Raw genomic sequence first — 25,180 nt, forward strand, 5'->3', positions numbered from 1 at the left:
GGAGTAGCAGAGGGCTGATATCTGCTATGTACTCTGCAAGACCAGCCAGTGCTCTTACATACTGAGCCATCTCCACCCTTTCTGATTGTAAATATGGAGGCAAGACACACTGGGAGACACATCATTTTAAAAAATGAAGTTAACTTCACCTTTATAAAAGTTAAATACATACATTTTTTTGTGAAAATGACATTCAGTTTTCCATTTTGCCAAGTTCATATTCATCTGCTACTATTTGTAACTGCTAGCATTAACATGAATGTAGTTACTATGGACACGTCTACATTTTCTTGGTTTGTCCACCAAGTTCACCAGAAGAGAGATTTGTAATTTTTTTTATTTTTATTTTTATTTATTTTTTAGTTTTTCGAGACAGGGTTTCTCTGTAGCTTCGGAGCCTGTCCTGGCACTAGCTCTTGTAGACCAGGCTGGCCTCGAACTCCCAGAGATCCGCCTGCCTCTGCCTCCAGAGTGCTGGGATTAAAGGCGTGCGCCACCACCGCCCGGGGAGAGATTTGTAATTGAAAGTTTATTTTACTAGTAATATTTTTCATCTCAACAAATACCTTATGTCAATATCCAGTCCCTTATCAAGGTGTTTAGAATCTTTTCAAATTAAAGAAATATTCCACATTTAGAAATATTAATTTAGTAGTGATTCTGGTATTTTTTAATCTTCAAAGTTGTTTAGGAAAAAATAACACTAAAGGTATTTGTTCTTTGTTTCCAAGAATTGTATATATACCTGAAATACACAAGGAGTGTTAGATTTACCAATTCATTTTTTCCATTCTCATTAGCCCCACATTTTAGGTACTATTTAAATTTTCAAAAGTAAAATCAACATACTTTGACAGAATATAGTGTCCTGTTGCCTACATCAGCAGAAGTGTCTGTGCTCAACACTATGACTTTCCTTCAGTGACTTGGTAAAGTCCACGTGTCAGTTCCTCTTCCTCTCAGCTGCACACATACTTCAACTTTTCATGTCATGTTTCTTTATCCAGAGACTGATGCCAAATACTGGGTGCTCAAGCATCAGACGGAGTTTTCCACATTCCTGAACTGACTCTTGCCTCTGTTGGTCTTTGTTAGTTATTGCACAAAATCTCTTAGCAGTTTGAACTCTCAAGGGTGGTAGATAGAAATTATTAATAGATAAAAACTTCTGTTGGCCCTGAATTCTAGGCATGTTTATACCGGTTCTGATTCTTCTAAGTTGTAAAAATCTGGACAAGGTAAGGAGTGTTTCTCAGTCATTCTCTTACTTAGAATAGTTTATGGTTTCAGGACCTTGAATCTCAGACAACTTTTTCTTATTCTCTCCCAAAGGTAGATTAGATCTCAGGCTAAGTTTGAAGACTTTTCAAAGAAAGAGCCATGGTTCATGGGCCAACTCATTAACATGTAATCTGTATCATGTGGACAGGGGTGCTTTCCCTGCCACCGCGCAGGAGACCCTCTCAGGGCTTCACCCTCCCGAGATCTAAGGCCAAGGTGGATATATTTCTCATCTCAGGGGTTAAGGAGGCTGTTAGATTGGTAGTCCTATATAAATATGAAAAGTTAAACTTTAATTCCAGATATTGAACTTGGAAGTTAATCAAGGTAAAGATAAAAAGGAATCACTGAATTAAAAAATTCAACTATTTTTTTTAATTTATTTACTTATTTATTTTGAGACAGAGTTTCTCTGTGTAACAGCCCTACCTTTCCTGGAACTCCGAAGACTAGGATGGCCTGAAACTCACAGAGATCCACTTGCCTCTGCCTCCCAAGTCCTAGGATTAAAGGTGTGCACCACCATGCCCAGTTACAAAAGTTCAAATATTTTAAACATCATCTGTTCATAATGTTTCCAATTTTACCCCATTTAATAAATAGGAGGAAAACAAGGAGTAAGTCAGAGATGGCTAAACATCCATTTTTTTGATTTCTAGTACACAAAGCTTAGGATGTATATTAGATGCTTAATTATTTTATTTGTATTTTATCCACTGTTTTTACTGAAATTACACTATATGTTTTTATCACATGACAAAATACAGTGAAATATATACACATTATGGAATGTTAAAGGTAGATTAAACAATTTATGCTGCTCTACTATTATTAATTATTATTGTTATTGTCTTTTGGTGACCATGTAACTTTCACATTTTAAATTATTGAAGAATCTTTAACCATAGACAATTTGCTGTAGAAACTGTGTCTTGTAATTTATTCCTCTTATCTGACAGTTCCATATCCCTGAGAGAATGCACTATCTTCTGTGTAAGAAATTATACAAGTTTTCAGAGAGAAAATGACAAGATAAACAAGTGGCTGACTATAGAAAGTTGTGTATGGATATATGGAAAGAAATTATTATATTAAAATGAAAAATTATTAATTCTGGTACAAATAATTTCCAATTTAGGAGAATCAGACATAGAGTAGAAAACCTGGACAGTGAAATAGCCCAAATGTAATAGTTTTAATAAGATGAAGAAAGTGTTTAAATTCCTGGAGTTCCCAAATGTATGAAGAATTATTTCACACATGCACAACTATGAGGCTAATCATAACTCATTTTCTCATACTCTGGAAAGTATGCAGAGAAGTGTGCAGCCCATGAAAACAATGATATACATTTGTTGATTTAAAATGTACAACAATGGATGTCAGAAAACAGAGGAATGGCATAATTTAAATACTGAAAGAAAACTATCAACATAAAATTCCATACTGAAGTATCTTTCACACTGCTATAGTTCCGAAGTGACTAGAAATCAGTCTATAAAAACGGAGTGTGTTAGTGCTGGAGAGATGGCCCAGCAGTTAGAGCACTGAATGCTCTTCCTACCCAGGTTAGATTCTGCACCCACTGGCAGCTCACGAAGGTCTGTAATTCCAGATCCTAGGGATCAGTCACCTTCTTCTGGCCTTTGAGGACACTACATGCATATGACACAGACATACATGCAGGCAAAACCCACATATGCATAATTAAAAAAAAAAGAAACCCTAAAGCTAGGCTATGGCGGCACACACCTTTAATCCCAGCACTTGGGAGACAGAGACAGGCTGACCTCTGTGTGTTCGAGGCCAGCCTGGTCTACAAAATGAGTTTCAGGACAGCCAGGGCTGTAACATAGAGAAAACAAAAACGAAAACAAAAAACAATAAAAAAGAAACCCTGAATATCGCCTCAGCCTATACAACATATTGCATAAATTACTTTGCCCACATTAATAGAACTACATGTAAAATATAAAGCCTACAGAAGAAAATGAGAATATCATGACCCAGAAGCAGGAAAAGGATAAATTAGAATTCATCAGAAATTCATCTTAGGTTGAATTAAAAGACACTATTAAGGGGATGGTGCAGTGGCACACACCTGTCATTCTAGCACTCAAGAGCAGAGGCATTGAGATTATGAAACTGGTATGGGCTATAAAGTGAAACCCTATCTTCAAAAAGATACCACTGAGCTGATCAAAAGGTAAGTTACAAACTGTGAGAAAGCCCATGTAAAGTAGCATGCAACAACAGACCTTTTACCTGGCATGTGTAAAACCCTACAAATTGGTACTACCTTCTCCCTACATATATTAATTCCTTACCTGTGAAAAATCCATTACAATGGTTAAAGTAAAGCTAGTGGTAACAGCAGACAGAGATAGGAAGGGTAGGGGGAGGGAGGGGAAGAGAAAAAGACAGAGAGGGGAGAAAGAGAGAGAGAGAGAGAGAGAGAGAGAGAGAGAGAGAGAGAGAGAGAGAGAGAGAGAGAGAGAGAGAGAGAGAGATAAAGACAGAGAGAGAGATAGAGAGAGCTAAACTTCTCCTTGAAAAAAATATCTTGTTTATGCGTACTGGTGGAACACGGTCCAAGAATGGAGGTATGTGAGTAAATTTGAGTGCTTGTAAGAAATTCCAAGAAACCAAGACAAGAGTCTTGTGACCTCTGTTTCTTTAAAAACATGGAATTGTTCTTAGATTATGCCTTTGTGCCCCTCCCAGGTGCCAGGTGTAGTGGATAGGAGTGAGTTCACTTCAGATTACTCACTGCAACTGGCTATTGCTTGTTTATATGCCTTCATGGAAAAACAAGATTTTGCCCTGGGTGGCTTACCCACCACGTGTGACTTGCCCTTGTGATTGGACACTTTACTCATGTGACTCCTCTTAACCCTCAGCTATAAACTGTCTGATGCTTGAATACAGTTGACTATTGCATGAGACTTTAGTCCACCTCATTTATGGGTTTCATCTTCCCAGGTCCCACTGTCTCTAGACTGAAAACAGTACCCAAAAGTTGTTTCAAGTCTGACTAGAGGTCATTGATTGTGGATACCTATAAGCTGACTGCTTCTTAAGCTTTGAGCTGTGAGACACACACACACACACACACACACACACACCCACCCACACCATTTTTTCATATCTATAAAAAACCCCTAAACCCAAAATTTTTCTCTCCACTCTCTATCAAAAAAGAAAGGAAGAAAGTCAAACCAAATCCAAAACACCAAAACAAACAACCACCACCACAACAAAGCCTACCAACCTTTTTCCTCTTTCTCTGCTTGCTTTTACTAGAGTCTTGTCCTGTACTGCCATTCCCCAGGGATCCGGATGTGGCTCTCCCTGAATGCTGAGATCCAGAAGAGGGAGCTGTTGGTGTAGCAGGCGGTGTGTTCTCAGGAGAATCTGGACAGGACTTCAAACAGGACCCCTGTTCAAAGACATGGCTTTGAGATGAACTGACCAGACCTCCTAGCAATACATTATCTTTACACTTAATACCATTTATAGCTTAAAAATTTATTCTTATCCATTCCATAGAAATGGATGTCTTCCCCCTAAAGTTCTAGTTATAATTTTTAATCTAATTATTCAGACAAAAATTCTACATGCACTGCCTCTAAAGTTAACTTTGCTGGATAACATGGAAAGTTTGCTTGTATTTTAAATTTACAAGTCTCCAAAAGAGTCTCTAAACTCTCCCCAGACTGGATGGATGGCTTTTAGACACTGTGTGTGTTAGTGACTACCAGCATTTTCCCCATAGCTCAAAATCATTTTAGGATCACAGAGTCTTCCAGTCTGTTCTATATGCAATGTCCTCTTTCCTTTCTTAATATTGCTCTTTTATTTATTTGAAGTACAAGCCTGTTATTTATTTCATCTCAAATATTCGAAGAACTGTCCTTTTAGCATCTTCTTTTCTATGGTCAATTTCTAACTTCTTTGAGCCAGTTATCACAGACAGGCTTTTAAGCTCCTCCACAGTTCCCCCTTAACTCCCCTTCACATGCGCTCACTGGGTGAATGACATCCTACAGGATGGAGTTAGGAAACAGGTCCCTGCACTGGCAGGTAAATGCCTGTGGGGTGGGGGGCAGGTGTGGTCTGACCCTAGAGATAGCCAAAGTCACCTAGGCTATTAACCAGCCTTCTAAGAGGAAAGAGTTACACCTTTCTTCCTTTGAAGGGATAATACTGTATGTTCAGCATTTCTTGTTTCCCCAGTGCTTATTTGTGAATGAAAGGACCTCTGCACTCCCAACAGGATGGTCCCTAAATGCCATAACAAGGCATTTTCTTGTCATATAACAATATTGGCTTTTAAGAATTTATAGATATTAAAGATTTATGAGTCATTTTCTTACATAGTCTTACCCACACCTTCCTCATTCTATTAATCATACCAACCATGCACTCTGCAGATTAACCATTCTCTATAATATAGTAGAAGAAATGATGCTAGATTTTGCAAACCCCTTGTTGAAATTCTGGTACTGGTCTCAACAGTATTTCCTTGACCAGACTGTCTGGAGACACCATCAAACAAGAGGCAGTAAAGCTAATTTTGATTATCTTTCGCTCAAAATGTTTAGGATCGGTTTTGTTTCAGAGTTTGTAATTTAAAAAAAACTATTTTGGAATATTTACATAGCTCCAAGGGATCATGCCTACATGTGTGTAAACCATATGCTGAAAAAATATATAGAAAACCATTGCTATTACATTTGCTAGTCTAGTGTCGGGAACCCAAGCTTAACCAGCCCGGTTCCTCATGTAGTTAGTGTTTAAGGATGATGCCCCTCAGATAAGATGAACCCAGTCAACCTGGTGACTGATTACAATACTCTGGCACTGATGTCAGGCTCTCCTAAGAGCATCTCTTTAATATCATACTTCAGCCGAGATCTTGAACTAGTCTTTGATAATTCGCAGTAGTCTGTAACACTACATAATCCTAAGTTTTAAATTTTTTAAAATGGAACTTCCAATTAGTTCTCTTTGGTAAGGTTTTAGTTTTACCAGAGTTACCCACTTCCAGTCCTTGTACAATGTGCTTTTGCTGCCTCTGAGGCCCAGAATGAACTTTCCCGCCAGCTTCCATACCTTCAACACTTCAATGTCGACATGTGTGCATACACATGAGAGTTGTTTTAATTCTCTAGGTGGTTCATTTGGAAGTCAGTATAATACACTAACTTGGCTTCTGTGCTTGTTCATCTATTGGCTTGTTTGTTTTACAAATCATTCAGTCTCTCTGAACACAGCCACTATCATTCTCCAGATGCCCCTCTGGCCCATATTTGGCACAATCCTTCATGTTAACTACTGATTTGCAATGCTGATGAATGAGAATTCTGCTTTAGCATGGAATTATCTCTGTTCTATCAGATAATAAAGGGCAGGAAGGGAGACAGTCTCTGTAAATGTCTACTTTGACTACCAGTCACAGGGGAGGGAGGGTAGGTGGATGTCAGGCCAGGAGAGAGCTTGGGGCAGACACTGACAGTCCGTCAGGATTCTCTCTGAGATTCATGTTCCTGACTCCCAGAGAGCCCAGGAAACCCACTACACATAGGACATTTTTTTCAACTGTTCTTTAGCTGGGAAAAGCGCCTGTGGTTGCTGAGTAGTTGCCCAGGGTAGTTTGGCCACCCTGGAGAAACAAGAAAGAAGGATGGGGATGTTGGGGGTGTTTTCTGAGACTTGCAAGCAATCACTTGAATGCTAAGGAAAAACTGGGTTGTTATGTTCACAGTAAATTTCCGCAATTAGAAATGTTACAACAAATTTGTCTGATGTTAATGGAAAGCACACTATACACATACTCATAAAGCATCAAAGACATTGCAAAGGGTGCTCTTTGACATCATAATTGGGGTTTGAAACATAAAGAAAATAAAGAGTGTTTAATCAACTAAGTAAGCTTTAGGAAGTTTTCAAGCATGCTGACTGATAATGATGTATGACCTTTTTAATGGCCATAAACATTTCAATCCCTACTTGGATTTCAAGCCAATCTGATTCTCCAAGGGCTATGAGAAAAGTTGAGTTGACTTCTGGTTTGTTAGTAAGATACTATATGTGAAGATATCATAGCATAGATCCTAAGCATTATAGAGAAGAATATATAACTTGGGGTCCATGGTGAATCCACAGACTAATAGAATGGCTTCAGGGTCTCTTTGAACAACCCAAAATTATACTAAAAAATGTGTATAAATCCAGAAAAGGATTTATAGTTTTTTCTCAGACATTCAAAAAAATCCTTGACATAAAGCAAATCATAACTGTATTTCAGAAGTGGTCTGAGCTACCATACTCATCCACAGATAGTAACAGGAAATAGATGAGTACTATTAAATGGGTTTTGCTGTGTTCAAGTTACACATTTCAGCCAACTTGACCTAAACTCACTTTATAAGTACACATGCAGATGTGAACCTACTCTGTCTCCTATGGCTTGTAGAGTAGATGATATGACACTGCTGCGTTTGTTACTAAGACACTCAAATGCTGACGGATGTATTCGACATGTTCTGTTGCATATCTTGTTTTCAGGCACAACGTGCAAAGTTATGCAAAGGTTACACATGCTGAGATTTCCCAATTCCTATTGAAAACATCCTATCAGCACAAGGGAGATAGAGCAGACAAGAGGTGCCAATATGCAAACTGAGGCTAGATGGAGCCATGTCAATATAAATTATTGTTTAGATAAATCACTAAATGAAATGGAAAGTTATGAATAAATGTTAGGAGTTATTACATAAAAATACATCCCCAGTTCACTACAGGGTCTCTTGATTTCTTGTACACTAAGCAAGAATTGTACCACTGATCTACAGCCCCACAGCAGCTCTCATCATTTGAGCTACAAAAAAATAGCTTCCTCCAGCATCATGTAATTATACAGACTAATTTATTCACTTCACATGTCTCAGAGCAAGGCAGGTTCTGCAATCATCTGTCTGTCACTGAAGGGCTAGGAAAGACAAGGATTCTTTAAAAAAGATTTTTAAAATTTCATTATTTAATTGATTTTTTAAAAAACAAAAAGGGGTGAAAGGGTGAAAAAAAGTCATCATATCAAATGGATCCTCAGGGCTTGGCACAGGAGATGCTCAGTCATTATTTGTGTAAATGGTCAATGGATTAAGATTCTCTAAGAAAAGACTATGCATTCCTATAAAACGCTTTCCAGAGCAGAACTAATGTCCACATGTAACAAGTACATAGATGTGTTCTCAGACTTTCTGATACTCACCTCAGCTGAGTTATGATACTGAATGAAGGTTGCAGAAATGGCATGGCTGAAGGGGTCCCCTGCCTTGGAAACCATATCCTGCCTCACGAGAAGAGCCAGATCCACTACCTGAAGAACAGAGTAACAAATATAAAGTGATATAACTGGAAATAATCATTAATGCCATAGAAGAGGGTAGCACACTCAGAAGGTTATTGACATTAATACTGTCTGTCATCCATTTGGAAGTGAGCATAACCTTTCATTGACTGGTGACTGGGCCAATCCACAATCACAAACGACAAGTTTAATTTTCTAAGGGAACAGCTTTCAAATTTCATTTTGTTATCAACAGTGGAGGATTTTAAATGGGGATTTCTGTACTGTGAGCCCTGGGATTCCAGGCTAGTTTAGGGGTCTCCATTCTCAAAATGGGCTAACAAGTGGCTGATCCTGTGCCCTAGTGACCATAGCCAGGAGGGACCACACTTGCATATCTCCAGAGATAAAGGGGTCACAGACTTTGACAGCCACTTATTTCAAAAATCAGAAACAAGATTTTAAACAAATCTGTTGAGGATATAAGACTTCAACATTGAGAAAAAGTGGGTATTCCATATATAGTTACAATAAAGTTGAAGAATCAGACATTTTAAATATATTTTTGTTAAACTGTCAAGAATTTTATACATGCCAACAATGTATTTAACTCATATTCACCCCCAACTCTTCTAGTTCTTCCCAGATCTACTCCATCCTCGTCTTCTGTTTTAATAATCCTAGTCCAATTTGTGCTGGCTTGATATGCCTGGGAGTAGGGACACCCACTGGAGCATGGTTAACCTACCAGGGGATAGAACCTTAAAGAAAATTGGTTCTCTCTCCCTTGGAAGCCATCACTGTCAAAAGCTCCACAGTTAGGAGTGGGGCATGTGAGCTGGAATGTAGACTATATTAAGTTTGTGCAGGTCTAGACACATTATTCTTTTAAAAAGTAAAAATAACAACGACACAAAACAAAACCTTATAGCCTCGAGAAATAGCTATACAAAGAAACATAACTGAGCTAAATTATAGAATACGATGCATTTCAAAAGAAAATTTATGCTCTTCTCATTCCAACTAGAGTAGCAGGTGGAATGAAGAACTGACCATGACCCAGGGAGGAGAAATCAGCAGAGCAGTTGATTGACAGTTCAGACTCTTACCTGTGCCACTGTTTCATACGCTAAGTATGCCAGAATTTCCATAGCTGTGGCATTGGGCTTTATCTCCATGCTGCCACAGTCCAGCCAGTCTCGAAATTTGGAAGCTTTTTTGGCTATTAATTAAAAAGAAGAGAAATGTTTTACTTTTTAACATGTTTTAACCTTCACATGATTCTAAGAAATTGGAAATATTTCTCCTGAAACTGCATAGAAGAAATAACACCCATAGAAACAATGTTTGGGAAGTTCTCTTAACGTCTAAATTTTTTTTTCTTAAGAAATCCAAGGTTGGAAACCTTGGTTAAGATTGGGGGAGGGGGAGGGATATGGGAGGTGGCGGTGGAGAACAGACAAAAATCTTTAATAAATAAATAAATAAATAAATTTAAAAAAAGAAATGGACAAAGCATCTTCAACAAATGGTGCTGGCACAACTGGTTGTCAACCTGTAGAAGAATGAAAATAGTGCACCCACCCACTGAGACAGTGGGGCTGATCTATTGGGAGCTCACCAAGGCCAGCTGGACTGTGACTGAAAAAGCATAGGATAAAACCGGACTCTCTGATCATGGCGAACAATAAGGACTGATGAGAAGCCAAGGACAATGGCACGGGGGTTTTGATCCTACTTCATGTTCCGGCTTGGTGGGAACCTAGCCAGTTTGGATGTTCACCTTCCTAGACATGGACGGAGGGAGGAGGACCTTGGACTTTCCACAGGGCAGGGAACCCTGACTGCTCTTTGGACTGGAGAGAGAGGGGGAGAGGAGTGGGGGGAGGGGGAGAAGGGTGGGAGGAGGGGGAGGGAAATGGGAGGCTGGGAGGAGGCGGAAACTTTTTTTTTCCTTTTCTCAATAAAAAAAAAGAATGTGAAAAAGAAAACAAAACAAACAAACAACAACAACAACAACAAAAAAAAAAACAAAAAAAAAATCACCAGACCAAGACATGCAACATCTTGTCATTAAGTCTGTGATTCTGGACTTTGTCAGGATAAAGAAGCTATGTGAGACTTCGGATTTTGTTGTCTGGAGAAGGATGTGCGTGTGTTCTATGTACAGAAGGAAAACAAGTATTCTGTGAATAAATAGGGTGTTGTGGCAAGATAAAAAAAAAGAAGCAATACCATGGTTTCATTCTACAAATTTCTCATGCACTTGGATCTTTTCTCTCTCTGTGGTGGATGACATGGGACATCACACTCTCTAACCTCGGGTCTCTTTGGTGGATGGCATGATACACCACACCTTTTCATCCTTGTATTTCTCACAGAGCTCTAGAGTATGTTACCATTGGCCAGAGTTTTAATTATTATCATAGAAAAGCTGCTTTCTCCATACAACTTAGTTCTTATGGAAATAAAACTCTGGAAGAAGTTGTGATGAAGGAATACTGAGAAAGAAACTACATCTCCAATCCTCAAAATGTACCTACTACTAAAATAGGCTCAAAATTGTGAATTGAGAATTAAATAAAGCATTGCTGGCCTGAGATAACCTGTAATTATTACGTCTTTGCTGACTATGGAGATGTTAGAATTCTTAGGCCTGACTCTCCAAACCAGACTTAGTGCAACCTGCCCTTACTACCATGGAACTGAGCTGGCCTTGAGTCTCATCTCTGTGCTCCTGTCTGCTCTCCCCTCACCCTTCTTCATCCACACAATCCTCACCATCCAGGTCAAATGCAGACTTCTTACAACATTTACGGACACAACTACAAATATTTCCTATGTGCATAGATTTCTCAGACCTTAGTTCTTTGTTGGTAGAGAATATGCCCGAAGCTCCTGGATACCTAATTGTGTCATGCAGATATGGAGCCAAGCAGCACACACCTTTCATTAAATACCTGTAATTGTCTGGACGGGGGCACACCTTCAATCCCAGCACAGAGGCTGAGGCAGGAAGATCTCTAGGTTTGCAGCCAGCAAGGACTACAAGCAAATTCCAGGACAGCCAAGGCTGCACAGAGAAACCTTGTTTCAAACAAACAAAAAAACCCAAAAACCTAAACAAAAACCCAAACAAACAAAAACAAACAGAACTAACCATCAAACACTGTAATTGTCCCAGTACTAAGCAGAGCTGAATCTGAATTTGACATAGAACCTTGCTAAGCCATGACTAATATAACTAGTAAATTAGAAGGTAAAAGGTGGTTAGTAAAGTTTTTTTTTTTAAAATAAAATCTGCAAGGGAATCTTTAAAAAAGATTATCCTTTTGACTATTCTGGCCTTACTAGTCTGTAAAAGTCTCAACTCAGAGCATGCTGTTTGGCTCTAGTCAGAATTCTCATACATTCCACATACAGGAGAGTTTTCTTTTAAATAAATCACAGAAGACATGAAGTCCTGCTATTGAAGCACATGTCCAAAACTGTCAAATGTGGCAGAATTATGATAATCCCCCTTAAAGCTATCTCTCTAAAGTAACCAGTCCTCACATCCTCTGACAGGCAACATTCCATCTAACTAGCAAGCTGGAACAGCTCACAAACACTTGTTCAACATCTGTGGAATACTTCTGAATTTCAAGTGAAGAGGCAGCATTTTGGCAAGATCAATAAAATGGAACTTATTGCCCATTTCCCTCTGACAGAGCATTAGAATACAGAAAAAGCACAGAAGCTGCTGTAAGTTATTTATTTTGAAGCTAAGAAAAGGGTCATTATTAGTTTTCAGCCATGAGGGAGAGAATTAGCAGTGTCTTTGTGAGACTGGAAGCGCTCAGAATGCAGAAATCTAAGTACCCGGTGTACAACCAGAAAGCAAAATACCTGGTGCCAACAGACTCGCCATACCTATTTCTGTAACAAATTCACAAATGCTCATGCTTGTTTGTTTTGTTCATTATTTTTTTTTGAGACAGGGTTTCTTTGTGTAGCTCTGGCTCTGGAACTCACTTTGTACATCAGGATGGCCTTGAACGCTTGCCCCTGCCCCCTGAGTGCTAGAATTAAAGGCGTGCCCCTCCAACATCTAGCAAAAATATATTTCTTTAGTCAAATTCTAAAGTCCAATCTTTACAACTTTTAAATATCTGTCTGTGTGGGGTAGGAGAGTCATGTGTACATGAGCCACAATGTGCACATGGAGGTCACCTAGTACGCACAACACCAGGGATCCTAGATACTGCCAAAAACAGGTCATGGTTCCAGTGTCCTGGTAATTCATCAAAAGGAGAAGACTGCAAACAGCCCAATACTCTGCCTGCACAGGGCTGGCTTCTCGATCTGCTCTTTTCAGCTTTGGTATTTCCATCATGGAAAACAGGTTCTTCCACCTAGGCTTCAAATGAAGCTCTCACAGATACTATATGTGCAAATATTTTTAATGCCAAAATCCTTTCTCCCCACCCCTACAGAAAAGAACATTATGCATAACATACTACTTTATCTGTAATTTTATCAGAAGTAGAAAATATTAAGCTTCATCTACTATAGTTTTCTTGTGTGTGCTCAATGGAACAGCAGAAAAGAAATAAAATCTAATTTTCAAATGAAAGATGCATTACCAGACTAAGGCCATCAGTTTTAGTGTGCAACAGCACTTCATTTCTTCTTGTAAATTCAGTTTAAAATATGATTTAAAAAATAGTTCAACTGTACTAAATGCTACTTTATGAGCTGGAGATTTATGCTTATAAAATACTTGAATGCTGTATTTAAACCCCAAAATTACCATACAAAACCCTCTCATTTGCTGAAATTGCCACGATCTGAAGTGTCATTTACTTAATGCTTCACAGATGTCTGATGCCAAGTTGTTAGTCAGATTGGAAAATATATTTTGTTAGGAAAAAAAATCTTCCAAAACATGTTTTCTTATATTTTACTGATGTTTGCATGGGGCAGCGCTATTTGAAATGTGTCATTTATTTGCACTTCATGATCTAAAATGCTGCTCTCATTTTCTTTTTCCAAATCAAATACATGGTTATCGTGACCACACAATTGCTTTTCATTTAAAGACATCATTGTTTCTATAACTTCTCAGATCAGGGTCATGCGCGCCTTTGTCATATTTTTAAATGGACTTTTCATTGCCCTTTCTTTTTGACCTTTACCCCAAGGACTTTAGTTGTCACTGGGCTATTGACACACAATCTAGTCCACTGTTATAAGGTCGCAAGTGCTTTTTAGAAACTGCTGTTCAGTGATGGGAAGGCACTGACTTTTCTGCTCTTACTCCTGTGGCAAGAGGACTGACTCACGACTCTGGCTAGAGCTCAGGGCATGCTACAGTAGGAGGTTAAGGACAAAATGAAACACTCTATTGAGATGCTACTTTGTGGTAACATGAGTGAGCATAAAGGGGAGTTTGGGGTTTCTAATTAATATTGGGAGCTTTTAGATGTCATGACTATTAATGTTCACTATGGACCAGTACAGTCAGCAATAGTGTACTTCAGTAAACATGACTAAGAAATGAGAAACTAAAGTAAGAATTGCAAGAAAAAAGAAACTGTTCTGACTGAAGGCTGTATGGATAATTCCACTGCTGTCTGTGTCTGCATATGCTCTCAAAGCTCCTAACACAACTGACTGTATAGCCGCAGAACATAGCAAAATCTTCAGGTGCCCCCAGTGCAGATGCTGTTTCCGTAACGACAAATATTGAATACATCAGTTTCTAAAGAACAGAGAACATGTCACAGTCTAGGATGTCTGTAACACAATTCCTCACACACCCAAAAGTGAAGTTAAATCTGTACTCACAGAAACTTAGCTGCCGGCTTTCACAGAATTCTGCATATTGAGCTGAATCCATAGTTCGAGTCTGTCTTTCTGCTCTCTAATGGATAAGAAAACAAAACAAAAAATAAAAAAGAAAACCAAGTTTTTAAAGAAAATAGATTCTTAACAATAATTTATAGAGTAGAAACTTAGGCTTCATTTTTACCATGTTCCATGCCTTAATCTAAGAAAGCGATTAAGTATGGTGACAGACATATAACAGCCATGACAAGTAATCGGGGTTGTGCTGGGGCTGGAGCCATGCCCTGTAGTAGAGAGGGAACTGCTCTTCTGGAGGACCTCAGTTTGGCTCCCAGCACCCACATCTGGTGGCTTATAACCATCTATAGCTCCAGCTCCAGAGGATCTAAGGTCTTCTTTTGGTCTCCCTCGGCACTGTATTCATGTACATGCACACGTGTAATTGAAAAGCCCGGGTTAAAACCGGTCTCGCTGAACATAGTGGACAATGAGGACTACTGAGACCTCAAGAACAATGACAATGGGTTTTTGATCCTACTGCATGTATTGGCTTTGTGGGAGCCTAGGCAGTTTGGATGCTCACCACCTTACTAGACCTGGATGGAGGTGGGTGGTCCTTGGACTTCCCACAGGGCAGGGAACCCTGATTGCTCTTTGGGCTGACGAGGGAGGGGGACTTAATTGGGGGAGGGGGAGGGAAAGGGGAGGCAGCGGTGGGGAAGAGACAGAAATCTTTAATAATAATAAAAAAAAAGAAAATAAAAGGAATATTACAAAGTAAAAAAGCAGTTGTAACTGTATTTCTTTTGGATATAAAGCTTATAGTAATTTCTGCTCCATTGTTATTGAAGCTAAAATTCAAGGACTGGATTACTTAGTCAAAACACATCTAACATTTTCTATTTATCCCGACCTTTTAAAGCAAAAGCAAACTGTGTAGAGAAGACAAAGCAGACGTCAAACCCACTATTCACTATCATCGTCCATCTGCTTTACAGTTGTGATGTGGCAAACACTAGAGCAGGAGTTGATGCCTGAAATCCATATATCCCCTCAGATCCCGGTGCCAGAGCTAACAGAGTCAGTCTTCTCAATTACAAAGAAAATAAGGAGAAAGGTAAACACAACACAACTCCTTTAATCTGAGTCCATGGATGATTCACAGATTGGGCTAGCTGCATTCGTGGCTTTTTTGATTCAGTCCTGCAGATGTTTGCTCCAACATTGTCTCACAGAGGTAGCATAATTATACTTCACCCATGGTTTGGTGGCAAAGACTATGACCACTTCCGTTTCCTTGGTAAGGGGAGCAGGTTGAGATGAGGCAGCCTGGTGCTTCTTGGAAGGGACATCTGACCAATAAAGGGAAAAAAAAATCCCTGAGATTTCAATTTTTTCTGCAGTGGGAGGACTTTCAGGAAATGCTTTCTCACAGTGGTGTGTGCACTCAAGAACAATGTTTCTAGCAGTCATACTACATTTTCTTTCTTGTCCAGTCTGAGTAGAAGTCATTATACAGGTTTGTTACCCGCTGCACTGTTCAGTGCAAAAAAGACAGAAGAGCTGAAGTGAGGGGAAAAGTCCCTTTCTTCCTTTTCTTACTTTCTCCCCAACCAAATATTCTCACAAACACGTGCACACAAATCCAGACTTCTTTTGATTATTTATCTGCTTAGCTCAAGTGTTACTTCTGAGTACACACAGCAAGTATTAAACACAGGTAACATGTACATATACACACATGTCTGTATGTGATTTAGTTCTTCATATCTACCTATTTACTCATACGTAGTGTGTGTACAGCCAACAACTTGGGATGATGATCCTTACGCATTGTCCCCCTTTAGTTTGGGACAGTATCACTAGGACCTTCCTCACAGTCCAGGCTGGTTTGCTCAGGAGCTTCCAGGGATTTGTCTGTTGCTGCTTCCCATCCTCCCTTCCTGCCTTTTCTGGGATTACTGGCACAAGCCACCAGGCCCAGTGTTGTACCTGAGTACCGAGGATTTGAACACAGGTCCTCAGGCTTGCATGGTGATAATTTACCAAATGAACTATCCCCCTAGAAACTGGCCTCTTAATGTGACTGATAGGACTCAATAACTGATTGCTGATGGAAAATAAAAAGCAAACAAGTAAGTGTTTAGGTTATGAACAAAGCCAGTGGGTTACTAATGTGTTTATTAAAAAAAAAAATCCCTGCCGGGTGGCGCACACCTTTAATACCAGCACTCTGGAGGCAGAGGAAGGCAGATCTCTCTGAGTTGGAGGCCAGCCTGGAGAACAGAGTGAGTTCCAGGACAGCTAGGGTGAGCTACACAAAGAAACCCTAACTCAAAAACAAACCAAACCCAACCCAAACCTCACACTGATAACACTTAACACTGCATAAGTCTTATGTATTTATGTAGGTGTATGTATGTATGATTATAGTGTATGATTATAGTGAGAACCCCTCAGGTCAGCTGTGTGTGTGTGTGTGTGTGTGTGTGTGTGTCATTATAACAAGAACTTCCCAGGTTTGAATATCTATGTCCTAGAAGAATACCTGACACACAGTAAATACGCAATGAGCATTCTGAATAAACAAATGCCACCCCTTTTATTCAACAGGGCAGGCGATGTAACTGGCTCTCAGTAGCTATGACTCCCGCACTATCTATTTGCTGCCCTGAACCCAGCCACCACATTCCCCCAACAGAGGACCAGACAGAAAGCACTTAGACAAAGACACAACAGTCCTAAAGGAATTTCTAATATCTTTCTTCTAAGTTCAGCAATCAAGATTTGGCTTTGGTATACATGCTAAGATAGTTGGTGTGTCTGTAATTAAGAATTTTAGTCTTTTAACGTGAGGAGAACTTATCCTAAGAGATTAAGGTTGCCAGGGTGGCCAGCTTTAATTAAATAAAGTGTGTGGCAGTTGGGAGATTCTGTCCTGCAAAGCCTATCATCTGAGGCCATTTTAAAGATACTCACAGACGTACGAAGGGCTTTGCGTTATTACAGCTAGCTTCTTTACTTTCTGACACGCTTGCTAGAGCCTCTTCCTTTTGTGCTGCTCATCCTAGTTCTTTTCAGCTCCTTTAGTATATAAGCAGCGCCCTTTGATGTAGGCGGCATCAGGAAGCCAGCCCTAGGGCCCTCCCAGGAAACACTCAATGCAGGGTGGCTGATGGCAGTGAAGATTTATTGGCATGCTGTGTTAGAGCTACTGGAAGCTTAAAGAGTATCTTGTTTAAGCCTCTTCATTTTAAAGATAAGGAAACTGAGGTTAGAAGAGTCACAATTTGCCAGAAACATATGTATTTGCATTACAAAAGCTTTGTCTAGACTATACTACATTTTTTACTCCAAGGTCCTTGTAGGATGACCTATGACCAGGGATTTTAAGAATTATGACCAAATCGTATGAATTCCAGACAGGGTAAGCAGATTCTAAAATAAAGTTCTACTTAAAAGAATCAAGAGACTGTCCATACATTAAATAATCATGGCTTTTGTTTTCTGTGGTGCCCTAATTCCACTTCCCCGCTGCTTCTCTTTGGATGCCAGTGCATTCTGTAGTGTACACGGATGGACCTTTACTAATCTGGTTACCAAAGTCCATTTGGGAAAAGAATTCCCCAGTTTAGTACAATGATATGGTCATAATGACAATGTCTTCTCCACACAGAAAATGCAACCTTTATATCTATAAGTTTGGCTCATATGGGTCAACTCAGGCAAATGTTTCCCAGAAAGTGACCTGCGTGTTTTGTGAGAGCCATGGCAGGAAGTATGCTCCTTCATGTTCTGGCTTCTTCTGAACAAAATGGCAAACTGTAAGCTTAATTTTAAAGGTGTCTCTCTAAAAGGGAGTTCTCAAGTTTAACTGATCATTTAATATGGTCACTAAACTGGAATTAAAAAAAATCTGTTTTGCCCACATATGCTCACATATGTCTGTGATCCAAGTGTTTGTGAGGCTGAGGCAGGAGCATCACAAATTTGATACAGTAAGATCTTGTTTCAAAAGCTAAGTAAGCAACTACCCATTCTCACTAAACCAAAGCAAACCAAACCTTCATGTTTTTAGAATATTAGAAGCACAAAACCCTGAATGAGTATTGATGAATAATGATCGCTGGCTTAGATCATTTATCCACAAGGGTGGGGAAGTTACACAATGCTCTTTTTAGCTCAGACAGTCACATGAGCACAAGGTCATCTTCAGATTACTCAAGTTTGGTATCCTCAAGGTCAGTTCCAAATACGACCTGATTTTCTTGGGTAATCTCCAACATTCAGAAAAATACACAACAACGCACTCACTTTTCCTCCAATTAAAGCTTGTGGTATTATTAGAGAACAAAATAAGAGCCTATTTGGAAAGTACTGCATTTGAAGTTGTTATTGCTAGAGTCTTCTAAGCATCTGACAATATACATCTAACTATACACACACACATATACATACATACATACATATATATGTGTGTGTGTGTGTGTGTGTGTCAAGAGGAACAGTTATATTACTAGCCACCCATCTCACTACCAAGAAGTTACAGCCTGTCCTGGTTATCGTATAATGAACTGTGAAGGCAGACTCCCACGCCAGATGAATACTATCTACATGAAAGTAGGAAAGCAAATATCTGCATTCCAGCAAGACTATGTAGAATTTGTTTTTGTATTATTTTCAGTATCTTGAAAGTAACAGACTCTCAGTGCTTCAGCACTTTAGTGCCAAGTTGCCTGTGTCTTTGAAAACACCTTGGGCAGCAACAGTCACTGCTTGCCACGGCCTCCAGCATCTGGATGACTTATGTGGCACACAGCCCTATTCAAGTTCTCCATGTGCTTTCACTAGAGCATGCTCAAAGGTTACAGAAGCTATGTGCTGGCATATCTCCTGAAGCTTCTCAACACATATGACATCTATTTTTCTTGAGTAACTCAGAATCATAGAACATAACCTTTATACCCAAATAAAAGTTTATCTGTTGCTGTTTCCATCTCAAAAGCACACATTTTAAAAATCTCTTATTTTGACTACTCTCAGAACGTGCACAACTGAAAGCGAATCCCTTCTGAGTGGAAAAGTATCATGTTCATGGCAATCTCCCTTACATGAGATCAGAACCAGACGACTAACCTGCAAACCCCAACTGCAGTGGCTGGTGGCAGTATTCAACATGGCAATACATGGAACAATCTGTGTGTTCGTGGTATGTGGCAGAAGGACACAGCAGTAAAGCACACCCAATACTGAAGAAATGCCTTAGATCATTTGCAAGGTACTGTCTGACAGGCAGGCTTATCTCAGGAGCTGGAGAGAAACCTAAGAACTCTAGTGTCTGTGTGCACTCTCATGCACACACGCGTGCATGCGTGCATTCTGCTTGCTGAATCTGCTTGTCATTGAGTAGGTTAACTACCACATCAAACAAGAATCCCTAAAAACATATGGCAAGAGTTCCCTTTTCTTCTCAGAATGCTCATCTTTTGTAATAGGTGGCTGATTCCACTCACAAGTCTTTCCTCTCACAACCTATCCTGGAACAACCACTTTATATAGAAACAAAAAGATAAGGCCCTGGTATATAGAATGCCCTGGTAAATGCAGAGGCTCCCCTTCATCAACAGGCCCAACTCACAGCTCTGCCTCCTAAGATAAAGCAAGTGCCCAGCTGACACTACATCAAATTCAAGTACAAATGGCTACCTACCACCCCTCCCAACACAAACCTATCTGGCCCTGAGCCACCCTACCTAGGCACTCACTGTTCTTGAATTACAACCAGAAAAAAAATGTTTTTTTTTTGTTGTTGTTGTTTGTGCTGTTTTGAGTGTGTCTCACGTGTAGACAATGCAAGTCTTGAATACCTGTCTGTGCCTCTAGGGTGCAGTGATTACAGTTATGTCCCACCATGCCCAGTAATCAAAAATAATTAAGCAAAATAAATAAGAATAATGAAAATACTAGATAAAATAAAATAGATAAATTAAAGCAAGATTTTTAGAAGGAAATTTTCCCTTTGAGCTAATTTTGCTTTACTTATGGAAGTCATAAAACATACACAAACACACACACACATACACACACACAGTTATGGTAACACACATATTCTTGAAAGATAAAGTCCTGAAACTAAAAGTTGACTTGTTTGACCCACAGTTTTCAAAGAATAATAAAAATACAGTGTACATTCTATTTCATGACCTGTTTAAACACACACACACACACACACACACACACACACTGGGCTATAGTGGTATTAATTTTTCACCCAGAATGGCTTTTATAATATAGCAATTTCACGTATAAAAGGCATTACGAATGAATTAGAACATCATATGATGTATCCTGAAGGAACAGCTGAGGACTCCAGAGCATCGGAGGTTTAGAAGGAATTCTGTATGAGAGTAAAAGACTGATTGAATACAAAGCCCCCTGACTGAGAAAATCCATTAAATACAGAAAGAGTATTTGTCATATTAGTGTACAGCCGAGCTCTTTCAGTTGGCTTTTAATTCTGGTCTATACCTGTGGATCAAAAAATATTTTGAATTTTTTTCTTTTCTATGTATTTTTAGCTATGAAAATGGTCATGAATTACTTTTATAATGAAAAACAAACACAATCATAAAAAATTAAAAGGATATATTTTAAATGTCTGTTTAAGGTTTTTCATTTGAATTTACTAGGCTAGTAGTGGGAAAAATTAGAAACATAGTAAAATAATACTTTTCTAAGATGAAATGTCCTCTTTAGTGAAAGGCTATTATTAAACAAACAAACAACCACAATAGCAACTTGGTTCACCAATACTTGGTTGTAAATCCAAATTTAGAGTTAGTATTAGTTTTTTTTTTTTTTTTTTTTTTTTTTTTTTTTTTTTTTTTTTTTTTTTTTTTTGGTTTTTCGAGACAGGGTTTCTCTGTGGTTTTGGAGCCTGTCCTGGAACTAGCTCTTGTAGACCAGGCTGGTCTCGAACTCACAGAGATCCGCCTGCCTCTGCCTCCCAAGTGCTGGGATTAAAGGCGTGCGCCACCACCGCCCGGCTAGTATTAGTTTTTATGACTGCTCCTGAAGTTGTAACATGATGTGGACAAAATGAAATCCACACACGTTTTTCCAAACCAGCTCTTTAAAGAAATGATAGGAGCATCGGCTGTCCCTTTTCTGAATGAGGACAATGTAACATCTATCTGTGTTTTTTCTTTCTTCAGGTAGGGGTGTGTTTATCAAAAAGTATGACTCCTGGCTAAGTTATGGGAGAGGTCTTTTTTGGTACTATTCCTGGAGGTTCTCAGAGGTTTAGAGACTACCCTGATGGGCTGTCATGGCTAGCTCTGGTGAGGCAAACATGAAAAGGATGACATTAGGTATTTTGGTCTCTGTGGATAAAACATGAGCTTGTTGCCTGGATGATATGCACACAGATTGCTGTGTGGAATCTGGCTCAGGCCACCTTTGTAATGGGTAAACTCTTTCTAGGCTGGGCTGCCAGAGAACCCAGTGAGTTGGGCTTTACTGCTGGGAAAGGCTGATACTTTCAAACCCTGAGAAGAGGAAAGGGTGTCAGTTCAGCAGCTCTTACCATCCTCCGCATTAAAAATGGGGCTACCAGACAACTTTACAGTAAATATGAATTACAAATGCTTAAAACACTCAAAGAGAAGCCCGGGGATGATACTCATGTCTATAATTCTAGCATTCAGAGTACTGAGGTAGAAAGATTGTAGTAAATGTGAGGTTAGCCTGGGCTATACAGTGAGTTTTATGCTAACCTGAGCTACAGAATAAGACCCTGTCTCACAAAACAAAATGCAAACATAATACAACACATAATGACAAAATAATAATAAAAATAACAGCAACAAAAAAAAAAACAAGTTTCCAAAGCCAGAAAATAAAGCAGCTTCTAGCCCTCCCCCACACGATCAAGAGATAAACTATAAATAGAGACTAACAAAGTCTATTACATTATGAGCCACTGAAGAAATGAAGTCACCAGCACAGAGACACTTTTTCAAACAACGTACTAAGGAGGAGCTTGGAACAAAACAAACCAAGTTAAGCTGTTTATCCCCATGGGGAGGCTCTTGGCTATTCTGAAGCTCCCTCCCTTCCCCATCAGCTGAGCTGCTGCCATGAGTCAGACATAAGCGAACTGCGCCAGATGTAAGCTCGAGTTAGCACAAAATAATGGGGGAAATGATTTTCTGATACATCAAGACTTAGTCACAGAAACAAAGAGAAAACAGCGGTTTCACCAAACATGACTACTGTCAGAAGAGAGCAGGAGGCACAAGCCTCTAGAGTCCTTTTGTGTCAGAGTCAATAAAGAAAACATTCCAAATCCTTAACAGGGAAAGCACAAATCTTCACATGACCAGACAAACCAGCATTTTTAATGCTATTTTAAACACTCATCTTAAAAATCTACTTATATATTTCCAAACACACATGTGTGTGCGTGTGTCTGTATGTGTGTATGTATGTGTAGAGATTCAAGGATATAACCTTTGGTGTTTCTTCCTCAGGCACCATCCATCATTTTCTTCCTTTTCCTTCTTTGAGAAGGGTCTGTCACTGTCCTGGGTTCACCAAGGCAAGGCTGGCAGAAAGCTTTAGGGATTCTCCTGTCTCCGCCCTCTCAGCATTGGGATTCAAACCACCCCTCTTTTTATGTGAGCTCTAGGGATAAATTTAGGTCCTCCTGTTTGCAAGGCAAGAACATTACCAATTAAGCTATCTCCTCAGGTCTCAGGACAGTTTTCAGAATGCAGGAGGCATGCTTGGACAACTGGGAGCATAAAGCCTTTGGATGAGAAAGTCTTCCAGGGACTGATGTTCTAAAGAAGCCCTGGCTGTTTTTAGAGTCACTCTAGGTATTTCCAGAAGCCGGAGCACAACGATCGCCCTCTGAGGCTTCAAAGAATGCAGAACAGCAAAATCCTCTGGAATCATAAATTCAAAACCTGTAATTATGGTTATTTAACAAAATGGGTTCTGTTAAGATATTTGATGATGAAATCCCCATTCTCTTAGATGTCAGTGCCCAAATTTTATTCAACTTTTACTTATGAGTAAATGTATTATAACTGTTATTTGATTAAATGTCAGTAGCCATTAGGCCCAGCTCTTAGGTAAGAGGGCTTAACCACGGCATGCCCAGAGGGTGTGGAATGGATTACAAAGAGAAATGAAGAAAGAAGGATTGTTTTAGTGACTTGGCAACAGTGAGGCAACATTTCACCTTAAATAAAGTAACCACAAAAGCTTTAAAGAAGCAAGAACAACTCTGGCAGGAAAAGGAAGAGGTGACCAGAAGTGGGAAGAGGGTGAAGTCAGATGACAAGGGTCACAGCATGAACAGCAGCTGGATTTGATGAACTACCCTATCCTCTCAATGACTGTGTCAGTGAGGATGGTCAGCTTTCCTCATTTCTCCTCCACACTTGAAGACACTGGGCTCGCTCTGGCTTTCAATATAGAACTATTTTGAAATAATTTTAGATTTACAGAAAAATGACAAAATAGTACAGAATTCCTACACACTTCTCATCCAGCATCACTACCCCAAATATGCTCTATTAATTACTTTTCTATTGTTGTGCTATTTAAGAAAGAAGTAGCTTATTTTGGCTTAGGGAGCTGGAGTCCATATGGTGGGATTGGCACGACATGCTGGCAGGAGTAAGAAGTTGGCTGAATGTCATCTGCTGTACAAAGGAAGAAGGAAACAAGAACTGGCAAACTCAAAGCTTGCCCCTAGTGACTACTTCCTCCAACAAGGATCCACCCCCTAAAGGTTTGCAACATCACTAAAGGGAGAACAAGGGTTCAAATACATGAGTCTACGGGGGACATTTCTCATTCAAACTACCACATATACCTTAGCTGACCTTGTGTGTTATGCAGGATAAAATAGGTTTAGTATTTACATAAGAGGTTCTTTTTATCAAGATGTATTGCTGGAAAGCATTAAATCCTACTGTATAACAAGTGATCAGGCTACTGGTTAAGTTCTTAGAATATACCAGTTTTTAGAATATAAGATATTTTCTATCTGATCAACCAAAACCATCCAGAACCCATTGAAATTAATATTACATGTTGCAACTGTAGAGGCTTAAAAGACTTGCAACAACCATAAGAAATTATATCTAAAATTTTCTTTTTCCAACAAGAAAATGGCTTTTACCTTTGCAGAATGGGAAACACTTAAACTGAGCAACATGTAGTTTTAATAAGACCTAGAAACACAATGTAAATGAGCATATCATTTAATAAAAAACAAAGTCTTGCTGTGTGTCTCTCCCTCACCCCCTCCACACACACACACACACACACACACACACACACACACACACACACACACACACAGAGCCCTTTACTAAAACTACAGATTATACTTTCTGAGTAATTTTCTGAAGGGGTGGCAAAACTGTTAGGTATTCCAGTAACCTGATGTCACACCCTCTGTAAACTGTGTTTCTGGTCCCAGCACTCTGAAATGAGGATTATCTACTGTATCACATCAGGTAAGCACACATAAGTGAAATGAGCATGCCCTATTACTTTGCATACTCTCCTTTGCATAGTGTTCTCTAGAGGAGGTAGAAAAAAAAACGCAGCCCAGCTGGTACTTATTTTCTCTAGCACAGATTTTAATTTCACAAGTAGCAGGGTGGATATTTTGATTAACAACAACAACAACAACAA

The 25,180-nt window shown here is 39.3% G+C and overlaps 1 protein-coding gene across 2 annotated transcripts in view; it reads right to left on the reverse strand.

Moving 5' to 3' along the window:
* Supt3h (SPT3 homolog, SAGA and STAGA complex component) overlaps positions 1-25,180 on the reverse strand; it is a 342,521-nt gene that overhangs the window by 70,237 nt on the left and 247,104 nt on the right. For both annotated transcript variants that reach the window (XM_050119373.1, XM_050119375.1), the window contains 4 exons: positions 14,465-14,540; positions 9,745-9,857; positions 8,558-8,665; positions 4,553-4,720 (listed from right to left, as the gene is read on the reverse strand). In XM_050119373.1, the coding sequence (XP_049975330.1) occupies positions 4,553-4,720; positions 8,558-8,665; positions 9,745-9,857; positions 14,465-14,540 (465 nt within the window). The remainder of the gene's footprint in view (positions 1-4,552; positions 4,721-8,557; positions 8,666-9,744; positions 9,858-14,464; positions 14,541-25,180) is intronic.

This window comes from Alexandromys fortis, unplaced genomic scaffold (assembly GCF_014885135.2).
Source record: "Alexandromys fortis isolate MF-2015 unplaced genomic scaffold, M_Fortis_MF-2015_v1.1 scaffold_145, whole genome shotgun sequence".
In the NCBI taxonomy this organism is placed as follows: Eukaryota; Metazoa; Chordata; class Mammalia; order Rodentia; family Cricetidae; genus Alexandromys; species Alexandromys fortis.